At 44.0% G+C, this 24,812-nt stretch overlaps 1 protein-coding gene across 4 annotated transcripts in view; it reads right to left on the reverse strand.

Annotated features, from left to right (window-relative positions):
* Positions 1-24,812, reverse strand: part of GABPB2 (GA binding protein transcription factor subunit beta 2) — an 80,508-nt gene that overhangs the window by 34,355 nt on the left and 21,341 nt on the right. For 3 of the 4 annotated variants that reach the window (XR_001886692.1, XM_017877744.1, XM_017877742.1), the window contains 3 exons: positions 23,998-24,192; positions 19,009-19,159; positions 2,263-2,448 (listed from right to left, as the gene is read on the reverse strand). Coding sequence is in view for 3 of the 4 variants with exons in the window: in XM_017877744.1 (XP_017733233.1) it covers positions 2,263-2,448; positions 19,009-19,159; positions 23,998-24,192 (532 nt within the window). In the remaining variant the exon portion in view is untranslated. Of the gene's footprint in view, positions 1-2,262; positions 2,449-6,037; positions 6,152-19,008; positions 19,160-23,997; positions 24,193-24,812 lie in introns of all 4 variants that reach the window. The other variant, XM_017877745.1, reaches the window with a different exon arrangement.

Genomic DNA, 24,812 nt, shown 5'->3' on the forward strand with positions numbered 1-24,812 from the left:
AAAAAAAAAAAAAAAAAAAAAAAGGAAATTATACCAGTACCCTTCTTTTCAACCTCCAATATACATTTTTATTTTTTAGAGACAATGTTTTGCTCTGTTGCTCAGGCTAGCGTGCAGTGGCATGATTATGCCCAGGCTGGAGTGCAGTGGCATGATCATGGTAGCATACTGCAACCTTGAGCTCCTGGGCTCAAGTGATCCTCCTGCCAAAACCTCCTGAGTAGTTGCGACTCTAAGGACGTGCTATCAACCAGGCTATTTTTTTTTTTTAATTGTGTAGAGATGGGGGGTCTTGCTATGTTGCCCCAGCTGATCTGGAACTCTTGGCCTCAAGCAATCCTCTTGCCTTAGTCTCCCAAAGTGCTAGGATTACAGGATTACATATATGAGCCATTGTGCCTGGCCAATCTCCAGTATTTTTAAGGTATGGAGTTGTAATGATGGGCTTCCTCTTTTCAAAAAATTTTAATTATGTCTTTTTTTAATAACTGATACATTAAATGATTAAAAACATCAAGGCTATAAAAGCATATACACTGAAAAGCCTCCCACTCATCCTTAGTACCCAGTTGCCCTCCCTGGAAGCAACTAATGTTATGCCTCAGTATACTAATGTATAGCCTCAGTCTGAATATAGCTGGGCATGGTGGTGTGGAACTGTAGCCCCAGTTACTCAGGAGGCTGAGGCAGGAGGATAGCTTGAGCCCAGGAGGTTGAGGCTGCAGTGACCCATGATTGCACCACTGCACACAAGCCTGGGTGACAGAACAAGAAGACCCAGTTACACACACACAAAAGAAAAAAGAACTGTTTAACCAAAAGGTACATCTTGACTGGGTGTGATGGCTCATGTCTATAATCCTAGCACTTTGGGAGGCTGAGGTGGAAGGATCACTTGAGGTCTGGAGTTCAAGACCAGCTTGGCTAACATGGTGAAACCCTGTCTCTACTAAAAATACACAAAAAGTAACTGGATGTGGTGGTGTGCATCTATAGTCCCAGCTACTCAGGAGGCTGAGGCACAAGAATTGCTTGAACCAGGGAGGTGGAGGTTGCAGTGAGCCAAGATCCTGCCACTGCACTCCAGTCTGTGCAACAGAGAGGGACTCCATCTCAAACAAACAAGCAAACAAAAAACCCAAAGGTACATCTTTACGTACATCTTTAGTATCTACAGATACTACCCATATCCTTTTTAGAGGATCCATTAATTTGCACTCTCACAAGTGATTTATAAGAGTGCTTGTTTCCCTACGCCTTTAACAACATAGTGTTATAATGGTATCTCAGTACAGTATTTATTTGCACTTTTCTTGTTATGAATGAAGTAGGTTGGATATATTTTCTCTTTCTTTCTTTCTTTTTTTTTTTAAGATGGAGACTCACTCTGTTATCCAGGCTGGTATGCAGTGGCACAATCACGGCTCTCTACAGCCTCAACCTCCTGGGCTCAAGTGATCCTCCCACTTCAGCCTCCTGAGTAGCTGGAACTACAGGTGTGTGCCACCATGCTCGGCTAATTTTTGTATTTTTAGTAGGGATGGAGTTTTGCTATTTTGGCCAGGCTGGTCTTGAACTCCTGATCTCAAGTGATCCTCTTGCCTCAGCCTCCCAAAGTGCTGGGATTACATACAGCCGTGATCCGCCTCACCCGGCTATTTTCATATTTTTAAGAGCCATCAGTACATTTTTTTCTGTGAACTACTGGTTCATATTATTATTATTATTATTATTTTTTTTTTTTTGAGACGGAGTCTTGCTCTGCCACCCAGGCTGGAGTGCAGTGGCGCAATCTCAGCTCACTGCAAGCTCTGCCTCCTGGGTTCATGCCATTCTCCCGCCTCAGGCTCTCCAGTAGCTGGGACTACAGGCGTCCGCCGTCACACATGGCTAATTTTTTTTTTTTTTTTTTGTATTTTTTAGTAGAGACAGGGTTTCACCATGTTAGCCAGGATGGTCTCGATCTCCTGACCTCATGATCCACCCGCCTCGGCCTCCCAAAGTGCTGGGATTACAGGCGTGAGCCACCACGCCCAGTCTACTTGTTATATTTTCCACCAGATCAACTGTTTTTTACTACAGAGTTTATACATATTAGGCAATTAGCTTTTGCCAGTCTGGTTCTGTTTCTTTTTCTTTTTCAGAGCTTCTTTGCCCCAACTTGCATCTGGCAGTCTATTTGTTTTAATGCCTCATGTTTAGGTGAGTATGGAGTATCTAAAATATCTTTTAATAAACAATTGTCTACAAGAAATAACTCACCTTGCTGTCCATCTTGCATAGTTACAATAAATGGCTGGCCAATGCCTCCAGTAGGGATTGAAGTTTGGATATTACCCAGAGGGACTCCATCAGTTACTATGGTGATGACCCTCTGGCCTCCAGTCCCCATTACTTGCTGGATTGATGAGTCAATGGAATTTCCCTCTATAATTTCCTCTGAATTGGCTAGAGATGACAAAAGCAAATTTAAAATTTTAGCTTTTTTAAAAAATAGGAGTATAGCAATTTCAACCTCCTTGAACCTGACAACATTCAGGGAGAGGAAAATTCCAAAAAAAAAAAGTGAGATTCAACAGTTCGCAAAAGGTTTTCTGAACAATGCTAAGTCAGAGGAGAAAAGAAAATAGAGAATGCATTAGAACAGTATTTGATAAAATGTGTTCATTGAGGTATTAGTAACTTTCACTAAAGATGGGTTCTATGTATAAATATGTTTTCAAAATTCTGGTTTAAATATGCTTAAACTTTTTGTTTTGTAGGAGTATCAGAGACTTCAGTAGGCTAATAAACATTGTGATTCTCCAGCAGGGTGTGATTCTCCAACAGGGTATAAGATACTCTGTTTCGGCTGGGCCTGGTGGCTCATGCCTATAATCCCAGCACTTTGGGAGGCCAAGATGGGCGAATCACTTGAGGCCAGGAGTTAGAGACCAGCCTGGCCAACATGGCAAAACCCTGTCTCTACAAAAAGTACAAAAATTAGTCAGGTATGGTGGCATGTGCCTGTAGTCCCAGCTACTTTGGAGGCTGAGGCACGAGAATCTCTTGAGCCTGGGAGGTGGAGGATGCAGTGAGCCGAGATGGAGCCACTGCACTCCAGCCTGGGCAACAGAGCGAGACTCTGTCTCAAAAAACAAACAAAAAAACCAGATATGCTGTTTCCCCAACATATTTGATATTGGAACCCTTTTTTTTTAGGAAGTATCTCGAAAGTCTAAAATGGCTGGGCATGGTGGCTCACGCCTGCAATCCCAGCACTTTGGGAGGCCGAGGTAGGCAGATCACCTGAGGTCAGGGGTTCGAGACCAGCCTGGCCAACATGGTGAAACCCTATCTCTACTAAAAATACAAAAATTAGCTGGGCATAGTGGTAGGCACCTGTAATCCCAGTTACTTGGGAGGCTGAGGCAGGAGAATTGCTTGAACCCGGGAGGTGGAGGTTGCAGTGAGCCAAGATACTGAGATAGTGCCATTGCACTCCAGCCTGGGTGACAAGAGCGAGATTCCGTCTCAAAAAAAAAAAAAAAAAAAAAAAAAGGTCTAAAACAACCATAAATCAGAGTAAATGGGATATTTAATAGTGAATTAACAGAATAATACGTGAAGTAGTCAAAATATTGAAGTCTGATAGACAAAAATGTTAGGTGGCTTTTCTCATCTGATATCAAGAATAATAGCTGGCTGGGTATGGTGGCTCATGTTCATAATCCCAGCACTTTGGGAGGCCAAGGCAGGAGGATTGCTTGAGGCTGTGAGTTGAAGACTAGCCTGAGCAGTGAGACCACCTCCCGCCAAATTTGAAAAATTAACTGAGCGTGGTGGCATGCACCTTCAGTCCTTGCTACTCAGGAGGCTGACGTGGGAGGATCACTTGAACCTAGAAGTTCAAGCTGCGGTGAACTCTGATTGTGCCACTGCACTCTAGCCTGGGTGACAGAATAACAGAATAAGATCCTGTCTCTATCAAAAGAAACCCCAAACATATATATAAAATAGCCAACACTTATGTGCCAGGTACCATTCTATGAGTGTTACGTGTATTATGCTGAATCGAGATTTTCAGTTTGATTAGTCAATATCCCAATAAACTAAGCACTATTAGAGGAAACAGTTCCTACCACTATGGAATTTCTCTATGTAAAGCGTCACAGAGCCAGGGGTGGTGGCTCACACTTGTAATCCCAGCACTTTCGGAGGCCGAGGTGGGCAGATCACCAAGGTCAGTAGTTTGAGACCAGCCTGGCCAACATGGCAAAACCCCGTCTCTACAAAAAATACACAAATTAGCTGAGCGTGGTCATGGGCACCTGTAATCCCAGCTACTTGGGAGGCTGAGGCAGGAGAATTGCTTGAACCCCGGAGGCAGAGATTGCAGTAAGCCGAGATCATGCCACTGCACCCCAGCCTGGGTGACAGAATGAGACTCTGAAAGAAAGAAAGAGAGAAAGAGAGAGAGAGAGAGAGACAGAGACAGAGACAGAGAGAAAGAAAGAGAAAGAAAGAAAGAAAGAAAGAGAGAGAGAGAGAGAGAGAGAAAGAAAGAAAAGAAAGAAAGAAAGAAGCGGCTCCGCCTGTAATCCCAGCACTTTGGGAGGCCGAGGCGGGCAGATCACGAGGTCAGGAGATCGAGACCATCCTGGCTAATACGGTGAAACCCCGTCTCTACTAAAAATAGGAAAAAATAGCCGGGTGAGGTGGCAGGCACCTGTAGTCCCAGCTACTCGGGAGGCTGAGGCAGAAGAATGGCGTGAACCCGGGAGACGGAGCTTGCAGTGAGCAGAGATGGCGCCACTGCACTCCAGCCTGGGTGACAGAGCGAGACTCCGTCTCAAAAAAAAAAAAAGAAAGGAAGGAAGGAAGGAAGAAAGAAAGAAAAAAGAAGGAAGGAAGGAAGGAAGGAAGGAAGGAAGGAAGGAAGGAAGGAAGGAAGGAAAAGAAAAGAAAGAGTGAGTCACAGATAGAACTTTGCAGTAATAAGTGGGGTATCAACCATCCACATGAAACACATCTAGGTAGTTCAATGGAAACAAAGGATTCCCACCTCTTAGAAACAAAGAACAGTTAAATATTAAAGTTGAAAGGTCCTGGATAGATAACCTAATCCAAGTATCATGCCAAAGATGAGGAAACTAGAACCTGGAGAAGCGATTTATCCAAGATCAAAGAGCAAACCAAAAGAATAGCAAGGACAAGTTTAATACACTGCTTTTCCCTTTGCTATGTGGTTCCCTCATATAAATCTGAGTAGAGATCTTTATGATTATACCCATTCAGAAAAATAGGATTGGAATTGGAAGAACGTTCTTACCACCCAAATGTCATGGCAGAAAGAAATCAGAACATTCTGCTTTCATATATGATGGAGCAGATGGCCAGAGGGTTCTAGAAAGATTTCTAAATGTCTACTGAGCCCTACCTGTGACTATATGCCCCTACCTATATGAAGCCTTAAGTCTTTCCCTGACAGACGACTAGCTCTGGCTAAATGACTTGAAAACTATTTTGTTTTAAATATCAAAAAGGCAATACATACCCTATATTTGCCCAACTCCTTTGGAAATGCCAAAATAACATCTCCAATGAAAATAAAAGCAAGCCATGAAGTACAAAGGATATGACAATGAAAAAGGTACCAGTCTCATGTATTTTGATACTTTAATATAAGATATCTGGGCTGCTATTTTGAATCATTCTATGATAGCATCAGTCAAAACATAACATAGAGTATCTCCAAAAAAATCTGCTAATATGAGAATAGACATTTCAATGTGAAGTAACTAGAGTCAGGGAAAACAAACTTCAAACTGTAAAAACACAAAGGCGTAATTTAGTCATTCTCTCATATTATTCAGCTGTCTGATTATATCACCTGGCAATTTTTCTTTCTGATGTTCAATGATGCTACATCCCTTTTCCTTAGCTGCCTCTAATTAAATGCAATTCTTTAATAATATTTCATGCAAATTAAATCTGCTGGAGACTTAAAAACAAAAGAAAAAGTGGTGATTCACCCAGCAGCCTATCCCTTACCTACCTGTGGTTCTGTGTGAGTTGGAGAGGGGGACAGATGCCTCAGCAAGAGCTGCAAGGGTAGCCAGCACTGAGGTGGTAGAATTTGAAAACTGTACTATTGAGGTATGGGGGTCACCTATTTCAGTAAGAAAGACAAATGAAGTCCAATGTATAGGAAAACTTGAGGCAAATTAAAAACAGCTTATTAAATCAAAACCTCAGCTCTTCACTCTAACGTCCTCAATCTTGTTCTCTAACTCAAACTGATATAAGCCAATTATATCAGTGTTAAAATTCTTTTAAGGTTTAAAAAGTTTTTCCTTTAAAGTGGATTAAATTAGTATACTTGGAGGGCCAGGCATGCTTCACGCCTATAATCCTAGCACTCTGGGAGGCCAAGGCAGGTGGATCACGAGGTCAGGAGATCGAGACCATCCTGGCTAACACGGTGAAACTCCGTCTCTACTAAAAATACAAAAAATTAGCTGGGCGTGGTGGTGGGCGCCTGCAGTCCCAGCCACTTGGGAGGCTGAGGCAGGAGAATGGCATGAACCTGGGAGGCGGAGCTTGCAGTGAGCCGAGATCGCACCACTGCACTTCAGCTTGGGCGACAGAGCAAGAGTCCATCTCAATAAATAAATAAATAAATAAATAAATAAATAAATAAAGTTTCATATATTGAATGTCAAAGGGTAGTACAATAGATTAATGCTAAAACACTAAATGCTAAAATACTTTAGTTATGTCAAGATATACTTTTATTTTTTATTTATTTTTTGAGATGGAGTCTTGCTCTGTCTCCCAGGCTAGAGTGCAGTGGCATGGTCTCTGCCCATTGCAACCTCCAACTCCCAGATTCAAGCGCTTCTCCTATCTCAGCCTCCTGAGTAGCTGGGATTACAGGCGTGCACCACCATGCCCAGCTAAATTTTTGTACTTTTAGTAGAGACAGGATCTCACCATGTTGCTGGTCTTGAACTCCTGATTTCAGGTGATCTGCCTGCCTCAGCCTCCCGAAGTGCTGGGATTACAGGTATGAGCCACTGTGTCCGGCCAAGATGTACTTTTAGAAAGACTTTGTTCATAACCTTCTCTTACATCTATGTGCTATTCTCATAGCTAAGTTGTAAGAGGGAAGCGCACTAGATCTGGCAACAGACATGCCTAACTTTATGAACCAAAAGTATTACTCTAACTGGAGATATTTCCTTGTTGGGGAAAAAAAGTATTACTTGGCCGGGCGCGGTGGCTCAAGCCTGTAATCCCAGCACTTTGGGAGGCCGAGACGGGCGGATCACGAGGTCAGGAGATCGAGACCATCCTGGCTAACACGGTGAAACCCCGTCTCTACTAAAAAATACAAAAAAACTAGCCGGGCGAGGTGGTGGGCGCCTGTAGTCCCAGCTACTCGGGAGGTAGAGGCAGGAGAATAGTGTGAACCCGGGAGGCGGAGCTTGCAGTGAGCTGAGATCCGGCCACTGCATTCCAGCCTGGGCGACAGAGCGAGACTCTGTTTCAAAAAAAAAAAAAAAGTATTACTTAACAGTATTATAAAATGAATTATATTTTCCTATTTCTTTCCCTATAATTTCAGAGATACCTATTATGCCAGTTACAAATGTATTGCCTCTCAGTTCCAAATCTACCCTTCTTTGTCCTGCCTGGTGATGCTGGGGCTGGACCCTATAAACATTTCTTGTCAGCTGGCATGACATTAAGCTTTGTTAGTATAGAAGAAGTGGCTGCACCCACTATTTGCTATTTCTGTTTTTTTTTTTTTTTTTTTTTTTGAGACAGAGTTTTGTTCTTGTTGCCCAGACTGGAGTGCAATGGCGCGATCTCAGCTCACTGCAACTTCTGTCTCCCGGGTTCAAGCCATTCTCCTGCCTCAGCCTCCCAAGTAGCTGGGACTACAGATGCGTGCCACCATGCCCAGCTAATTTTTGTATTTTTAGTAAGACGGGGTTTCACCATGTTAGCCAGGCTGGTCTGGAACGCCTGACCTCAAGTGATCTGCCCACCTCGGCCTCCCAAAGTGCTGGGATTACAGGCATGAGCCAGCACACCAAGCAATATATTTTCTTTTTAAATGTACTCTTAATTTTTTTTTTTTTTCAAGACAAAGTCTGGCATTATTGCCCAGGCTGGAGTGCAGTGATACAATCTTGGCTCACTGCAACCTCTGCCTCCCAGGCCCAAGCTGTCCTCCCACCTCAGCCTTCCAAGTAGCTGGGACTACAGTTGTGCATCACCATGCCTGGCTAATTTTTTTTTTTTTTTTTTTGTATTTTTTGTACAGACCAGCTTTCACCATGCTGCCCAGGCTGCTCTCGAACTCGTGAGTTCAAGCTATCTGCCTGCCTCAGTCTCCCAAAGTGCTGGGATTATAGGCATGAGTCACCGTGCCCAGCCTACTCTTACTTTTTGTTTTCCCATTACCTATGCTTAAATATTATTTCCAGTTTTTCTTCTTTCAAGAAGTCAGGGCCAGCTGCAGTGGCTCATGCCTGTAATCCCAGCACTTTGGGAGGCCAAGGCGGGCAGATCACCTGAGGTCAGGAGTTTGAGACCAGCCTGGTCAACATGGTTAAACCCTGTCTCTACTACAAAATGCAAAAAAAAAATAGCTGGGTGTGGTGGCGGCACACACCTGTAGTCCCAGCTACTCAGGAGGCTGAGGCAGAGGTTGCAGTGAGCTGAGATTGTGCTACTGCACTCCAGGCTGGGTGACAGAGTGAGGTGACAGAGTGGAGACTCTGGGTCTAAAAAAAAAAAAAAAAAAAAAAAAAAAAAAAAGTCAGTTATCAGACCAGGCAGGGTGGCTCACAACTGTAGTCCCTGCACTTTGGGAGACCGAGGTAGGAGAATTGCTTGAGCCCAGTACTTTGAGACCAGCCTGGGCAACACAGCAAGACCTCATCTCTATTATTGTCATTTTTTTAATTAAAAGAAAAAAAGAAATTAGTTATCTGCAAAATACTTAAGGAAACTCCTATTTAACATTCTTGTTTTTTTTTTTCTTTTCTTTTCTTTTAATTATACTTTAAGTTCTAGGGTACATGTGCACAATGTGCAGGTTTGTTACATAGATATACATGTGCCATGGTGGTGTGCTGCACCCATTAACTTGTCATTTACAATAGGTATTTCTCTTAATGCCATCCCTCCTCCCTCCCCCAAACCCACGACAGGCCCTAGTGTGTGATGTTCCCTGCCCTGTGGCCAAGTGTTCTTATTTAATATTCTTTAAAGAGAATCCTTCTACAGAGCAGAGGATCCTTTCTGATGTGATTTGGTAATCTAACTAGTTTATACATTTAAACTTCAGTAGATTTTCCTTAAAAAGATAAATTACTTGCATAGTAAGTAATTCATCTTCAAGCTGCAAACCATTTTTTTTTTCAAGACAGTCTTACTCTGTTGCCCAGGCTGGAGTGCAGTAGCGCGATCTCAGCTCACTGCAACTTCCGCCTCTCAGATTCAAGCGATTCTCCTGCCTCAACCTCCTGAGTAACTGGGATTACAGGCTTCTGCCACCATGCTTGGCTAATTTTTTTTGTATTTTCAGTAGAGACAGGGTTGCATCACACTGGCCAGGCTGGTCTCGAACTCCTGACCTTAAGTGATCCACCTGCCTCAGTCTCCCAAAGTGTTGGGATTACAGGAGTGAGTCACCATGCCAGCCTTAGAAACCATTTTCTTTTGTTATTTTAAGATTTTGTTTTATTTAGTTTTGTTATTTTCTTTTGTTATTTTTATTATTTAAGTCTCGCTCTATCATCCAGGCTGAAGTGCAATGGCATGATCTTGGCTCACTGCAAACTTCGCCTCCCGGGTTCAAGCAGTTCACTGCCTCAGCCTCCCCAGTAGCTGGGGACTACAAGTGTGTGCCACCACGCCTGGTTAATTTTTGTATTTTTAGTAGAGACTGAGTTTCACCATCGTGGCCAGGCTGGTCTTGAACTCCTGACCTCATGATCCGCCCACCTCAGCTTCCCAAAGTGCTGGGATGACAGACGTGAGCCACCACGCCCGGCCCAGAAACCATTTTAATTAAAGCTTTAGGATGATTACTATGGGAGTGGGGATGGGGATGGAGTTAGTGAGGATATCCCAATGTTACTCTTTTTTCTTTCCCTCTACACATACTCAGTGGAACAATTTTATCCTAACGCTCTCATAAAATACCCAGGGAACCAAATGGTCTAAGTAGTATACCATGCTTGACCTCCAGAAGTACCCTATGTGTATCAAATTACTCTATACTACAGCCTATTCTCAAATTTTCCTTCTTGGCTGGGTGCGGTGGCTCAAGCCTGTAATCCCAGCACTTTGGGAGGCCGAGATGGGAGGATCACGAGGTCAGCAGATCAAGACCATCCTGGCTAACCCGGTGAAACCCCGTCTCTACTAAAAAATACAAAAAAATAGCCAGGTGAGGTGGCGAGCGCCTGTAGTCCCGCTACTCGGGAGGCTGAGGCAGGAGAATGGCATAAACCCGGGAGGCAGAGCTTGCAGTGAGCTGAGATCCCGCCACTGCACTCCAGGCTGGGCCACAGAGCGAGACTCCGTCTCAAAGAAAAAAAAAAAATGTTCCTTCTTAGCCTATTCCCAAATTTTCCTTTGTAGTTCATGCTTTTCTCATCACTCAACATTTCATACCAAATACTGATATAAGAACTCACAGGCCAGGCGCGGTGGCTCACGCCTGTAATCCCAGCACTTTGGGAGGCCAAGGCAGGCGGATCACGAGGTCAGGAGTTCCAGACCAGCCTGGCTAACATGGTGAAACCCCGTCTCTACTAAAAATACAAAAAATGAGCTGGGCGTGGTGGTGGGTGCCTGTAGTCGCAGCTACTCTGGAGGCTGAGGCAGGAGAATGGTGTGAACCCGGGAGGCAGAGCTTACAGTGAGCCGAGATGGAGCCACTGCACTCCAGCCTGGGCAACAGAGCAAGACTCCATCTCAACAACAACAACAAAAAAAAACCTCACAAATCCTCCTCTAAAATGAAACAAAGGACAAGCAATTTTTTTTTTTTTTTTTGGGATGGAGTTTCACTCTTCTTACCCAGGCTGGAGTGCAATGATGCAATCTCAGCTCACCGCAACCTCTACCTCCCAGGTTCAAGCAATTCTCCTGCCTCAGCCTCTCTTAGTAGGTGGGCGGAGTTGACAGGCATGGAGCCACCATACCTGGTAATTTTGTATTTAGTAGAGACAGGGGGTTTCATCCACATTGGTCAGGCTGGTCTTGAATTCTGACCTTCAGGTTGATCCACCGCGTGAGCCATCACGCACCCGCACAATTTAAAAAAAAAAATTTTTAATAGGACTGGGTGCGGTGCGCTCCAAAGGCCTGTGAATCCAGCCACTTGGTGAGGCCGAGACAGGCGTCGCGAAGTCAAGGAGATTGAGACATCTGGCTAACAAGTGAATACCGTCTCTACCATCAAAAATACAAAAAACGTCAGCGGGCGACTACCTAGGGTGTGGCCACGTGCCGCCTGTACGTGCTAGCTACTGGTGCGGTGAGGGCTGAGGCAGGGTGACGAAATGGCGTTAAACCCAGAGGAATGGTTCGTGGAGCTTGCAGTGAGCTGAGACTGGCCACTGCACTCCCGTCGGGCTCGACAGAGCGAGATCCGGCCTCAAAAAAAAAAAAAAATTTTTTTTTTTTAGAAAAAATGTCTAGCTTTTTTTTTATTCACACGTAGAGGAACAATAATCAAAATTACCCAAAGACTCAATGGAAGGTAAAGAAAAGTTCAAGTAGGTGGCCAGGTGGGGCAAATCCAGAATGGAGGCCACCAAGCTAATGGTAAATATGGGATAAAATATTCTTAGGGTAGAACTGCTTCATGAGAAAAGCATTTTTTCCTTTTTTTTTTTTTTTTTTTTTTTTTGAGAGCAGGAGTCTTGCTCTGTCACCTAGGGCTTGTAGTACAAGTGGCTCATCATCTATGCTTACTGCAATCTCTGCCTCCGGGGATCAAGACACGATCTCCTGCCTCAGCCTCCCCGAATGTGAGTGGGGATTACAGTGCCCACCAAGCACGGGCCCGGCTAATTTTTGTATTTTCAGTAGAGATGGGGTTTCCCATGTTAGCCAGGCTGCTCTTGAACTTCTGACCTCAGGTGATCCCACCCGCCTTCGGCACCCAAAGTACTGGGATTGCAGGTGTGAGCCACCAGGCCCAGCCGCATTATAGCACACGATATTCCAACTGAGGGGTGCTCCTTCCTTTTACTCAAAACAGAACAACTCAACCAATTACACCTCACATAGGCATAAATTAAGAAAGACACCACTTATGAATAAATCAGGTTTAGGGCTGGGTGCTTAGTGGCTCACGCCTGTAATCCTCAGCAACTTTGGAGGCCGAAGTGTTGTGGTGGATCACATTTGAGGTAATAGGGGTTTGAGATCAGGCACGGGTGGGCGAATACATTGCGTGAAACTCCGTCTCCTAATAAAAATGTGGCGGCAAAAAAATTACCCCAGGTCATTGGTTGTGCGACGCTGCATGTAGTCCCAGGTACTTGGGGAGGCTAAAACTCACTTCAATAATTGTTTGACCTGGGCAGCCGAAGGTTCGCAGTTAGCTGAGTAGTCCACACCATGCACTCCATCCTGAATGACAAGCAGCAAAACTCCGTCTCAATTGATTGAAGAAAAAAAAATAGAAATCAAATGCAATTGGGCGCGTAGAGTATTCTGACATGACATATACAGTTGAAACTGATAAACCAATAGTGCAAATTGTTTCCTTAGGACGTTATTCTAGTGAACTATAGGAAGGATAAAAATGAAATACTTCATCAAGTTTTCAAAAGAATTATATATTTACTTTCTATTTTTTTTTTTTTTTTTGAATGAAACGTAATCTATATGGCAGAGTCTCGCTCTGTCCATCAGGCTGGAGCACAGTGGCGTTATCTCGACTCACTGCAACCTCCGCCTCCTGGTTCAAGCATTATCCCTGCCTCAGTAGCCAAGATAGGCTGAGGGAACCTTGTGTAACAGGCGCATGCCACCAAACGCTTACCACACTAATTTTTATGTACATTTGTAGACTCTAGGGTATGGCCATGGATGTCACCATGTTGGCCAGGATGGTGCTCGATTTCTTGGACCTTGCAATCTGGCCTGCCTCAGCCTCCCAAAGTGCTTGGGATTACAGGCGTTGAGCCAGTGCGCCTGGACTTTTTTTTTTTTTTGAGATGGAGTTTTGTGTGTGTGGAGTCGGAGCATGATCTCGCTCACTGTTCAACCTCCGTCTCCTGGGTTCAAGGGCAATTCCTCCTGCCTTCAGCTCCCGAGTAGCTGGGATTTATAGGCATGTGCCACCAACCCTGTAATTCTGTATTTTTTAGTGGAGTTGGGTTTCTCCATGTTAGATCTTAGCTGGTCTTGAACTCACTGACTTCAGGTGATCCCAAAGATGTTGGTGGGCATTTCTTACAGGCGTGAGCAGTTGCGCCTGACTTTTTTTTTTTTCTTGGGAAGATGGAGTTTTGCTCTTGTTGAACAGCGTCTTGGCAGTGCGATGGCTCATTGATCTCACTCACATATTAAACGGCCATTGTCTCATGGGTTACAAGCGATTCTCTTGCCTCAGCCTCCTGGATGTAGCTGGGATTATTAGGCATGTGCCACCACACCCTGCTAATTCCTGTATTTTTTAGTGGAGATGGGGTTTCTCCATTTAGTAGGCTGGTCTTGAACTCCTGACTTCAGGTGATCCAACTTCAGCTGATTTTTAAAATGGATTTAAAATAAAAAGATTTATATAGAGATATACTATGTATTACATATTTATGTATTTTATATTTATATAAAGATTAACTGAAAATATCATAGGATTATCATTTTTAGTAGGTATTTAGTAGGTGCATGCCCCATCACGCCCGGCTAATTTTTGTATTTCTTTTTTTTTGAGACGAGTTTCGGCTCTGACCTCGCCCAGGTGGAGTGGCAGTGGGCCGGATCTCACTCACTGCAAGCTCCCCTCCCGGGTTTACGCCATTTCTCCCTGCCTCAGCACTCCCGAGTAGCTGGGACTACAGGCGGCCCACACCTCGCCGGCTAGTTTTTTTTTGTTATTTTTAGTAGAGACAGGGTTTCACCGTGTTAGCCAGGATGGGTCTCGATCTCCTGACCTCGTGATCAGCCCGTTCGGCCTCCCAAGTGGCTGGGGATTACAGGCTTGAGCCACCCGGCGCCGGCAATTTTGTATTCTTAGTAGAGATAGGGTTTCACATGTTGCCCAGGCTGGTCTCGAACTCCTGGGGTGAGTGGGGAGTGATCAGGCAATCCGCCCACCTAGGCCTCCTAGGAGTGCTAGGATTATGCCGTAAGCCACTGCGGCCGGTCCTTTAGCATAGGTATTTTGATGCCAAAATCTGGATTGCAGTTTGTTTTTCAAATTTCCATTCATGGCCAGGCGCATGATGGGTCATGCCTGTGATCCTAGCACTTTGGAAGCCAGGCAGAAACAATGCTTTGAGTTCAGGAATTCAGACCAAACCTAGGCAACATGTACGAAACGTCTCATATAGCGAGGCATGGTGGTACCAAGCCTACTATCCCAGCTACTTGGGATCGGTCTGAGGCAGGAGGCTCACTTGAGTCTGGGAGGTAGAGGTTACAGTGAGCCAAGTCATGGCCAGTGCGCTGCAGCCTGGACAGATGTGAGCCCCTGTCTCAAAAAAAACAAAAATTTCTATTTTGATCATAAGGATATCAGTCATACATCAAGTGCACCACCAACTTGCAAAGGGATTTGGGACATCCAGTAATGTAACGATCTAATCGAGGATAAGAATTATAAAGATAATTTCCTGTTTCTGCAAATGCATGAAGGGATGCTGTATTCCAGAATTACAATATTAAGACTAGGGTCGGGTGTGGCGGCTCATGCTTGTAATCCGCAGCACTTGGGAGCCAAGGTAGGTGGATCGCTTGACATCAGGAGTTCAAAGACCAGCCTGGCCAGCACAACCCTCGTAAATCCTGATTAAAGAGTTTACTTTATATAAACTAGGTCTGGGGTTCTGTATATAAGTACAAGCGTTCTCACTGATTTATGCCTTTTTCTTTCCAAAGGTCTCGCATATCCATGCACGATTTTACTTTCATTCTAAATAGTTGAGGTTTATATGTTTGAGGAGAAGGAAGCCAATTTAAGATTTTTTTAACGGCCGGGCGTGGTGGCTCACACCTTGACCGAATCCCAGCACTTTGCACGCACTTTGGGACTGGTGTGGAGGCAGGCGATCGCTTGACTCGGGAGGCGAGTTTGCAGGTGGCTTGTGTTTCAGGCCATGCACTCCATTGCACAATGGTGTATCTGGTGGCTCACTGCAACCTCCACTCTATTCTGTCTCCTCTACCGCGGTGGTCTTCCAAGCTGTTGAACGTTGCAGCTGCCTCAGAAACCCTTCCCGAGTATGTAGGAGCACAGCAAGACTCCATCTTAGGAAAAAAGAAAAAAAAAAAAAAAAAAGCTGGGCATGGGCCTGTAATCCCAGCTACTCAGGAGGCTAAGGCATGAGAATCACTTGAACCCTGCAAGTGGAGGTTGGAGGTTGCAGTGAGCCGAGACTGAGCCACTGCACTCCAGTCTGGGTGACAGAGTGAGACTCTGTCTCAAACAAAACAAAAAAATCTTTTAAAATCTAAATCTAAAAAACAAAATCTTAAAAAAAGTCTAAGGCTTTAAAATTTATTTTTAATTGGGGCAGCCTGCATTCTATACACTAGAATGAAAGCTCCTTCAGTTATTAAAAGTATTATTGGATGATGGGAAACAAGAAGCCCACTCGCCACTTCAGAAAAGAATATCCTTTAAAGCAGTTGACTAATACTTATAAGACCTGAATTTGTCTTATAAATGTTCTCCTTTCCTTTATCTGCACCAATTAAGCATTGGGTAGACTAATCAGCTAAAGAGGGATAGCTAGGTAGAACTGCTTTATAAGATGATATTGGGGCAGTCAGCTCTATTATATGATAGTTTAGGAATTTCAATTTGCAGTTATCCACATAAAGAGGAAAGAAAGTCGAGTAGGTCTGCCAAAAGCTACATGACAAACATGATATTGGCACATGGGAATCAAAGCAAAGAATCTCTATCCAAAATATGCTTTGCTTATCATTCCAGATCTGGGTCCGCAGAATTTCATTAGTTAGACTAAAGACCAACTCAACTGGGCGCAGTGGTTCATGCCTGTAATCCCAGCACTTTGGGTGGCCGAGGTGGGTGGTTCACAAGGTCAGGAGTTTGAGACCAGCCTGGCCAACATGGTGAAACCTCATCTCTACTAAAAATACAAAAATTCGCCAGGTGTGGTGGTGGGTGCCTGTCGTCCTAGCTACTCGGGAGGCTAAGGCAGGAGAATCATTTTAATCTGGGAGGTGGAGGTTGCAGTGAGTCAAGATCGCACCACTGCACTACAGCCTGGGCGACAGAGCGAGACTCCGTCTCAAAAAAAGAAAAAAAAAAAAAGACCAACTCTAGCTCTTTTCACATGTTCGTGAGCATATAACTTTATTGGCTACAAAATAATTTTGGACTGTAAACTAGTTGTTTTGGCAAGGCACGGTGGCTCATGCCTGTAATCCTAGCACTTTGTGAGGCCGAGAGAGGTGGATCACAAGGTCAGGAGTTCGAGACCAGCCTGGCCAATATGGTGAAACCCCGTCTCTACTACGAATACAAAAATTAGCTGGGTATGGTGGTAGGCGCCTGTAGTCCCAGTTACTCAGGAGGCTGAGGCAGAAGAATTGCTTGAACCCAGGAGGTGGAGGTTGTAGTGAGCCGAGATTGGGCTATTGCACTCCAGCCTGGGCGACAGAGTGAGACTCTGTCTCAAAAAAAAAGTTGTTTTACTCAGTGTGACTGAACCAATATGAATCCAAAAGATCGTGAATGTTCTGATTACATGTATATATAAATTTAATGTAAAGTTTTTGTATCATCCAGGTGAATGCAAAATTATTTTAAATAACTGTTGATAGGCTATAAAATGAAGATCACTATTGCCCCCTGGTGGGCATGTTGGGGTCAAACTTTGCTAAGAAATTATGTTTTCATTTAATAGCTATTATTGAAATCCTAGTATCAAATGGACCTTCAAATACAAATTCTCAAACTCTCACAACAACCTCATAAAGTAGATATTATTATATCCCAATGTTACTGATAAGTAAACAAGGCACAGAAAAGTACGAAGTTTTCCTAGGGTCAAGCAGCTAGTCAACCAGTAATTATTTGAGCACAATTCTGATTCCAAAATTCCGTGTATATCACATACATTGTTTCTTCTCTTTTAACCACACTACCTCTCAATATCAATAGCTTAGTCAAGATCTTTCCTTTGACATTATACAAACTTAACTGAGGATACTGTTATTTCAAATAAAAGAAACAGAAAAAGAAACCAATAGCCAATTGGAAAATTTATTTAAATGAGAACACAAGTTATTTCATTGTAAAACAAATATCTGTAAGAGGAGATGCTGACTGAAAGGCCGGGGGCGGTGGCTCATGCCTGTAATCCCAGCACTTTGGGAGGCTGAAGCGGGTAGATCACGAGGTTAGGAGATCGAGACTATCCTGGCTAACACGGTGAAACCCTGTCTCTAGTAAAAATATAAAAATTAGCCGGGCGTGGTGGCACGCGCCTGTAGGACCAGCTACTCAGGAGGCTGAGGCAGGAGAATCACTTGAACCCGAGAGGCAGAGGTTGAAGTAAGCCAAGATTATGCCACTGCATTCCAGCCTGGGACACAGAGCTAGACTCTGCCTCAGAGGAAGAAAAAAAGGAGATGCTAAAAATAAACTCATTCATTCTTATTTAGATAGATGGTTTTGTTGAAAACATACAGGTTTGTTTTTTTGTTTGTTTTTTTGAGATGAAATTTCACTCTTGTTGCCCAGGCTGGAGTGCAATGGCGCGATCTTGGCTCACCGCAACCTCCTCCTCCCCAGGTTCAAGCGATTCTCCTGCCTCAGCCTCCCAAGTAGCTGGGATTACAGGCACCCACCACCACATCCGGCTAATTTTTGTGTATTTAGTAGAGATGGGCTTCCATCATGTTGACCAGGATGGTCTTAAACTTCTGATCTCAGGTGATCCACCCGCCTCGGCCTCCCAAAGTGCTGGGACTACAGGCAAAAGGCACCATGCCGAGTCAAAAACATACAGGTTTCAAAAGATCAACAACAAGTAGTTTTATCTGCTATTTTCTTTTTATATATGCACTCAAGAACAAATCCAGACTCTTATACTTTATTCAGATAATCACATTTACCTCTTTTATATCAGTACTCCAAAAGCCACTTATGTTTATTCTGCTTTGTTACTGCTTTAAACTATTAATGTTTATTTCCCTTATCAGTATCATGTCAAGGCACCTTCATATTTTCATTTTTGGTCTAGGCATAACCCTTCAATAGATTAATCTGTAGAATATTTTCCTTTATTTTTAGAGACAGGGTCTTGCTGTGTCACCCAGGCCAGAGTGCAGTGGCACAATCATAACTCACAGTAAGTCCAACTCCTGAGCTCACGAGATCCTCCCATGTCAGCCTCCTGAGTAGCTGGGATTACAGGTATGCATCACCATGCCCACCTAATTTATTTTTAGTAGAGGATGGGGTCTCTCTATGTTGCCCAGACCAGGGTGGCCTCAAGCAATCTTCCCACCTTGGCCTCCCAAAGCATTGGGATTACAGATATGAGCCACTGTGCCCAAGCCAGAATATTCTACTTTTAACACAATAAGTATTCCTTTGTAACCCTATGTATGATTTTTGCCTTCCCCAGAAAGAATAAGTACCTTAGCTTTAAAATCTATTACAAATCTTCTGCTTTGGCAATATTTTAATTACAGAGTATTAGAAAGGGTATCCATTCATCTCTTGGAAAACCTAGGGTTTTGTTCATTTTTGAGTCTAAAATAAATTTCATGTTATCAGAACATTACCTGAGGTTGTTTTGGTGTTGGCTGAAGAAACAAGGCTTGCGAGGTTAACAACCTCTCCCGATGTGAAGATGAATGGAGCAGCCATAGTCACAGGGTCAGTCACAGGGTTGGCTCTCTCTGGATTAACATTCACCTGATTCTGCATTGCTTCCTACCAAACAAGGCAGGATATTTCAGTCAGAACACTTATTAGCTTTTCTTTTCTTTCTTTCTTTCTTTCTTTCTTTTTTTTTTTTTTTTTTGAGACAGCCTCACTCTGTTGACCAGGCTGGAGTGCAGTGGCATGATCTCGGCTCACTGCAACCTCCACTTCCTGGGTTCAGACAATTCTAATGCCTCAGCCTCCCAAGCAGCTGGGATTACAGGCACGTGCCACTACGCCCAGCTAATTTTTTGTATTTTTAGTAGATACGGGGTTTTGCCATGTTGCCCAAGTTGGTCTAGAACTCCTGGGCTCAGGCAAATCGCCCGCCTTGGCCTCCTAAAGTGGTAGGATTACAGGCATGAGCCACCATGCCCAGCCCAAGAACACTTATTAGCTTTAGTTACACAGTTACTGAACAGCATATTCCACTCCCACCCTAATGCTCTATCAATCATAACTAGTTTCCATATACAATCTCCCACCAGAGATCAGAGTTCTCATTAAGACTACCTTTTTTTTCAGACCAGGCCAACAGAGTTGTTAGGTTGCTTTCCAAAGCTTGTTTCTACTTCAGGAAAGCAAAGGTGTATTATTTGCAAAAAATTCTAGACAATTCATTTAACCTCTATGAATCTTGTTTTTTTCATTTGAAAAATGAGGGAGTCAGGCCAGGTGCTGTGGCTCATGCCTGTAATCTCACCACTTTGGGAGGCTGAGGCGGGTGGATCACTTGAGGTCAGGAGTTTGAGACCAGCCTGGCCAACATGGTGAAACCCTGTCTCTACTAAATACAAAAGTGTCAGCTGGGCGTGGTGGCGGGTGCTTGTAATCCCAGCTACTCGGGAGGCTGAGGCAGGAGAATTGCTTGAACCCAGGAGGCCGAGACTGCAGTGAGCCAAAATAGCGTCATTATACTCCAGCCTGGGTGACACAGTGAGACTCCGTCTCAAAAAAAGAAAAAAGAAAGGCCGGGCACGGTGGCTCAAGCCTGTAATCCCAGCACTTTGGGAGGCTGAGGCGGGCGGATCACAAGGTCAGGAGATCGAGACCATCCTGGCCTACACGGTGAAACCCTGTCTCTACTAAAAAATACAAAAAACTAGCCGGGCAAGGTGGCGGGCGCCTGTAGTCCCAGCTACTCGGGAGGCTGAGGCAGGAGAATGGCGTGAACCCGGGAGGCGGAGCTTGCAGTGAGCTGAGATCCAGCCACTGCACTCCAGCCTGGGCGACAGAGCAAGACTCCGTCTCAAAAAAAAAAAAAAAAAAAAGAAAATGAGGGAGTTGATCTGAATAGTCTAAAAAGTAATTTCCAGCTGGGCGCGGTGGCTCACGCCTGTAATCCCAGCACTTTGGGAGTCCGAAGCGGGTGGATCACAAGGTCAGGAGAGCGAGACCATCCTGGCTAAAACTCACATCACTGCACTCCAGCCTGGGCAACAGAGTGAGACTCAATCTCAAAATAAAAAAATAAAATAAAAAATAAAAGTAATTTCCAGCACTAATATTTTGTGATTATCTACAAGTCAGTGTGCTAGCAAGAGATTCCTGCAGAGTATCTACAGAGAACAATATTCTCTAGAGTTTTATCCAACTACTTGTTCCATTCTGCCACTGAAGAAATTCCTAAGAGAATATATAACAAGCAAATAAGTGCCAGATTTTAAAGTCTCGCTCCATATGCTGTACTTTTGCTTCCAGGGATATCTGTTCAATTATGGTGAAAAGTAGGTTATCTTTAATTTATTACTTTCAGAAGCAATTTTCTGCAAACATAATCACTACTTTAAAAAGTCCAGTTATGAAAGGGCTCTAAACAAAGAATTGAAAGTTGAAGGGGCTAACCAGTCTATAGACCACCTGTCAGTTAGAAAAAAAAAATACTGAAAATGCAGCAGAAATGGCTTTCTTGCTTGCTTTCTCTCTCTTTCTTTCCCTTTTTTTTTTTTTTTTTTTGGAGACGGAGTCCTGCTCTGTCACCCAGGCTGGAGTGCAGTGATGCAACCTCCACCTCCACGGTTCCTGCCTCAGCCTCCCAAGTAGCTGGGACTACAGGCGCACATTGCCACGCCCGGCTAATTTCTTTTGTATTTTAGTAGAGACAGGGTTTCATCGAGTTGCCCAGGCTGTCCTTGAACTCCTGAGCTCAGGCAATCCACCCTCCTTGGCCTCCCAAAGTGTTAGGATTATAGGTATGAGCCACCGTGCCCAGCCAGAAATGACTATTTTTCATATATAATTAGCCCCTTGACTAAGAGCTTCAATTGAAACAGGTTATCCATTCTTTGGATATTGTCAAATTCCTTCTTGGTTTTTTTTTTTTTTTTTGAGACAGAGTCTGGCTCTGTCACCCAGGCTGGAGTGCAGTGGCCGGATCTCAGCTCACTGCAAGCTCCGCCTTCCGGGTTTACGCCATTCTCCTGCCTCAGCCTCCCAAATAGCTGGGACTACAGGCGCCCACCACCTCGCCCGGCTAGTTTTTTGTATTTTTTAGTAGAGACGGGGTTTCACCGGTGGTGTTAGCCAGGATGGTCTCAATCTTCTGACCTAGTGATCCGCCCGTCTCGGCCTCCCAAAGTGCTGGGATTACAGGCTTGAGCCACCGTGCCCGGCCCCTTCTTGGTTTTTTTTGAGAGTCTCACTCTGTCTCCCAGGCTTGAGTACAATGGCATGATCTCAGCTCACTACAACCTCCACCTCCCAAGTTCAACCTCCTGCCTCCGTCTCCCAAGTAGCTGGGATTACAGGCACCCACCACCAAACCAGCTAATTTTTGTATTTTTAGTAAAGATGAGGTTTCACCATGTTGGCCAGACTGGGCTTGAACTCCTGACCTCAGGTGATTCACCCGCCTCAGCCTCCCAAAGTGCTAGGATTTCAGGTGTGAGCTACCGTGCCTGGCCTAAATTCCTTCTTGAATTTGCCCTTTTCCTTTATCCTCCACTAGGACATGAAGTGCTCACAGCATGATAAAATTAAAGATAGGAAATAAAATATTATAATATTACATGATAAACAGACATCTAGTAAGTGCTATGGGAGCACACAGGAGGGAAGAGTAGTACTACTACATGGTGAAATAGTAGCACTTCCTTGGTTCAATTTCTCATTGGCCCTTGCCTGGCCTAATAAAAGTCACCATATAGTTATTTAGCATTAAGTGTCTCTCTCATCTGTGTGTCACATCATCTTTTTAAAACAAATTTAATCATATCAATCCTCTATTTAAAAACTTCTATCCAAATCCATCACTCACATAACAGTTCAAACTCCTTCACATGCTGTAAAGCATCCCTACATTCAGAATCCAGCCTAACTTTCAAGCTTAGCATCTGCCACTCCCAAACTCTGCTTCCTTTGCCCATTCTCTCATCACTCAACTACTTTTTCTTGAACATTCCATGTTCTTTCACACCTCTGTGTCTTTGATTTGCTCTTATTCTAGCCTAGAATATAGTTTTCTCACTTCTCTGCCTACTTCAATATTCCGTTCAAAACCTACTATTCCCTCCTTTGTGCTCCCATAGCACTTACTAGATATCTATTTATCATGCACATTTTTTTTTTTTTTTTTTTTTTTTTTTTTTTTTTTTTTTGAGACGGAGTTCGCTCTGGTCCCAGGCTGCGAGTGGCAGTGGCGATTCTCAGCGTCACTGCAAAGCTCCGCTCCTGGGTTTACCCAGCCATTACGCCGTCAGCCTCCATGAGTAGCTTGGGACTAGCAGACGCCCGCACCGCCGGCTATGTTTTTTGTATTTTTTTTAGTAGAGACGGGGTTTCCACCGTGTTAGCAGGTGGTCTCCGATCTCCTGACCTCATATCCGCCGTCCTGGCCTCCCAAACGTGCTGGATTAGCAGGTTTGAGCCACGCGCCCGGCTATCATGCAATATTATAATATTTTATTTCCTGTCTTTTATCATGCTTTGAACACTTCATGTCATATTAATTTTTTTTTTTTTGAGATGGAATCCTGCTTGTCGCCCAGGCTCGAATGCAGTGGCGTGATCTTGGCTCACTGCAACCTCTGCCTCCCAGGTTCAAGCAATTCTCCTGCTTCAGCCTCCCAAGTAGCTGGGATTACAGGCACATACCACCATGCCCGGCTAATTTGTTTTGCATTTTTAGTAGAAACGGGGTTTCGCCATATTGGCCAGGCTGGTCTCGAACTCCTGACCTCAGGTGATCCATCTGCCTCGGCCTCCCAAAGTGCTGGGATTACAGGCATGAGCAACCACGCCTGGCCCATGTCCTGTTAATTTTTATATCCCCTGTCCTATTGTTCCCTGATATACAGTGCTGGCTTAAGAAATTAATGGGCAGGCTGGGCGCAGTTGCTCATGCCTGTAATCCCAGCACTTTGGGAGGCCGAGGCAGGCGGATCACCTGAGGTCAGGAGTTCAAGACCAGCCTGGCCAACATGGTGAAACCCATCTCTACAAAAATACAAAAATCAGCTGGGCATGATGGCAGGTGCCTGTAATCCCAGCTACTCGGGAGGCTGAGGAGGAAGAATCACTTGAATCCGAGCAGTGAGCCGAGATCGTGTCATTGCACTCCAGCCTGGGCGACAAAGTGAGACTCCATCTCGGAGTGGGGGGTGGGAAACAGAAATTAATGGGACACAGCCAGGCGCAGTATCCCATTAATGTATATAATACATATAGGTTATGTTTATGCTATATATATAATATATATGATATATATAGTGACACTGAGTCACAAGATTGAGACATATTAGAAATGCTATTTTAATAAGATAGGGAAAATTCAGTTTTGATTCAACTCCCACAAAAAAATCCTTAACTTCAATTGACATATACTCTGGAGAGTATAAAAAGAACCACACCTGGAGGATGACCAAAATCTCAGCATTATTTTTCTCCAGAGCTATGTCAAAGGCAGATTTATCAAATTTGCTGAAAGCATGGACATCAGCTCCATATTTGATAAGTAACTCTACAACATCTCGATGGTGGCGCTCTGTGGCCCAATGCAAAGCTGTCATCTTCAGCATGTCCTTGGCATTCACATCTGCACCATTCTGTCACAGAAAAGCATTTTTTTCAACAAACAGTGGTTATAGGAGCACAGGTGCAACATCCCATCATCAAATACAGAGGATTCCCATAGATATTATGTACTCAAATCTAGATCACATTTAAGGAATATCAAAGGGAAAAACATTTCTCAAATTCTCCTAAATGCTGACAGACATAATACTTTCAACGAGTGGGTCCTCTAAGGACATCATTGGGAAATTAAACAGATGGAAGACAAAGAGGGAAGGAACAGATTTTTGTTGCATTTATTAATAGAGAGCCAAGTGCCTGAATAAATAGGCATAAGTGCAGAGAATACCTTCAGAAAGGGAAAGAAGAAAAATCAGTAAGTCTGTTTAGCCTTGAAAAAATTAGAAAAGCTGGAACTCAGGAGTTCAAGATGAGCTTGGGGAATATGGTGAAAAAACATGCCTCTACAAAAAATTCAAAACATTAGCCGGGAGTGGTAGTACGTGCCTGTAGTCCCAGCTAAAGTGGAGGGTGAAGTGGGTGAATCTCTTGAGCCTGAGCGGTGGAGGCTGCAGTGAGCCGAAATCATACCACCGCATTCCAGCCTGGGTGACAGAGTGAGACCCCTGTCTCCAAAAAAAAAAAAAAAAAA

Source organism: Rhinopithecus bieti, unplaced genomic scaffold (assembly GCF_001698545.2).
Source record: "Rhinopithecus bieti isolate Rb0 unplaced genomic scaffold, ASM169854v2 scaffold_10548, whole genome shotgun sequence".
In the NCBI taxonomy this organism is placed as follows: domain Eukaryota; kingdom Metazoa; phylum Chordata; class Mammalia; order Primates; family Cercopithecidae; genus Rhinopithecus; species Rhinopithecus bieti.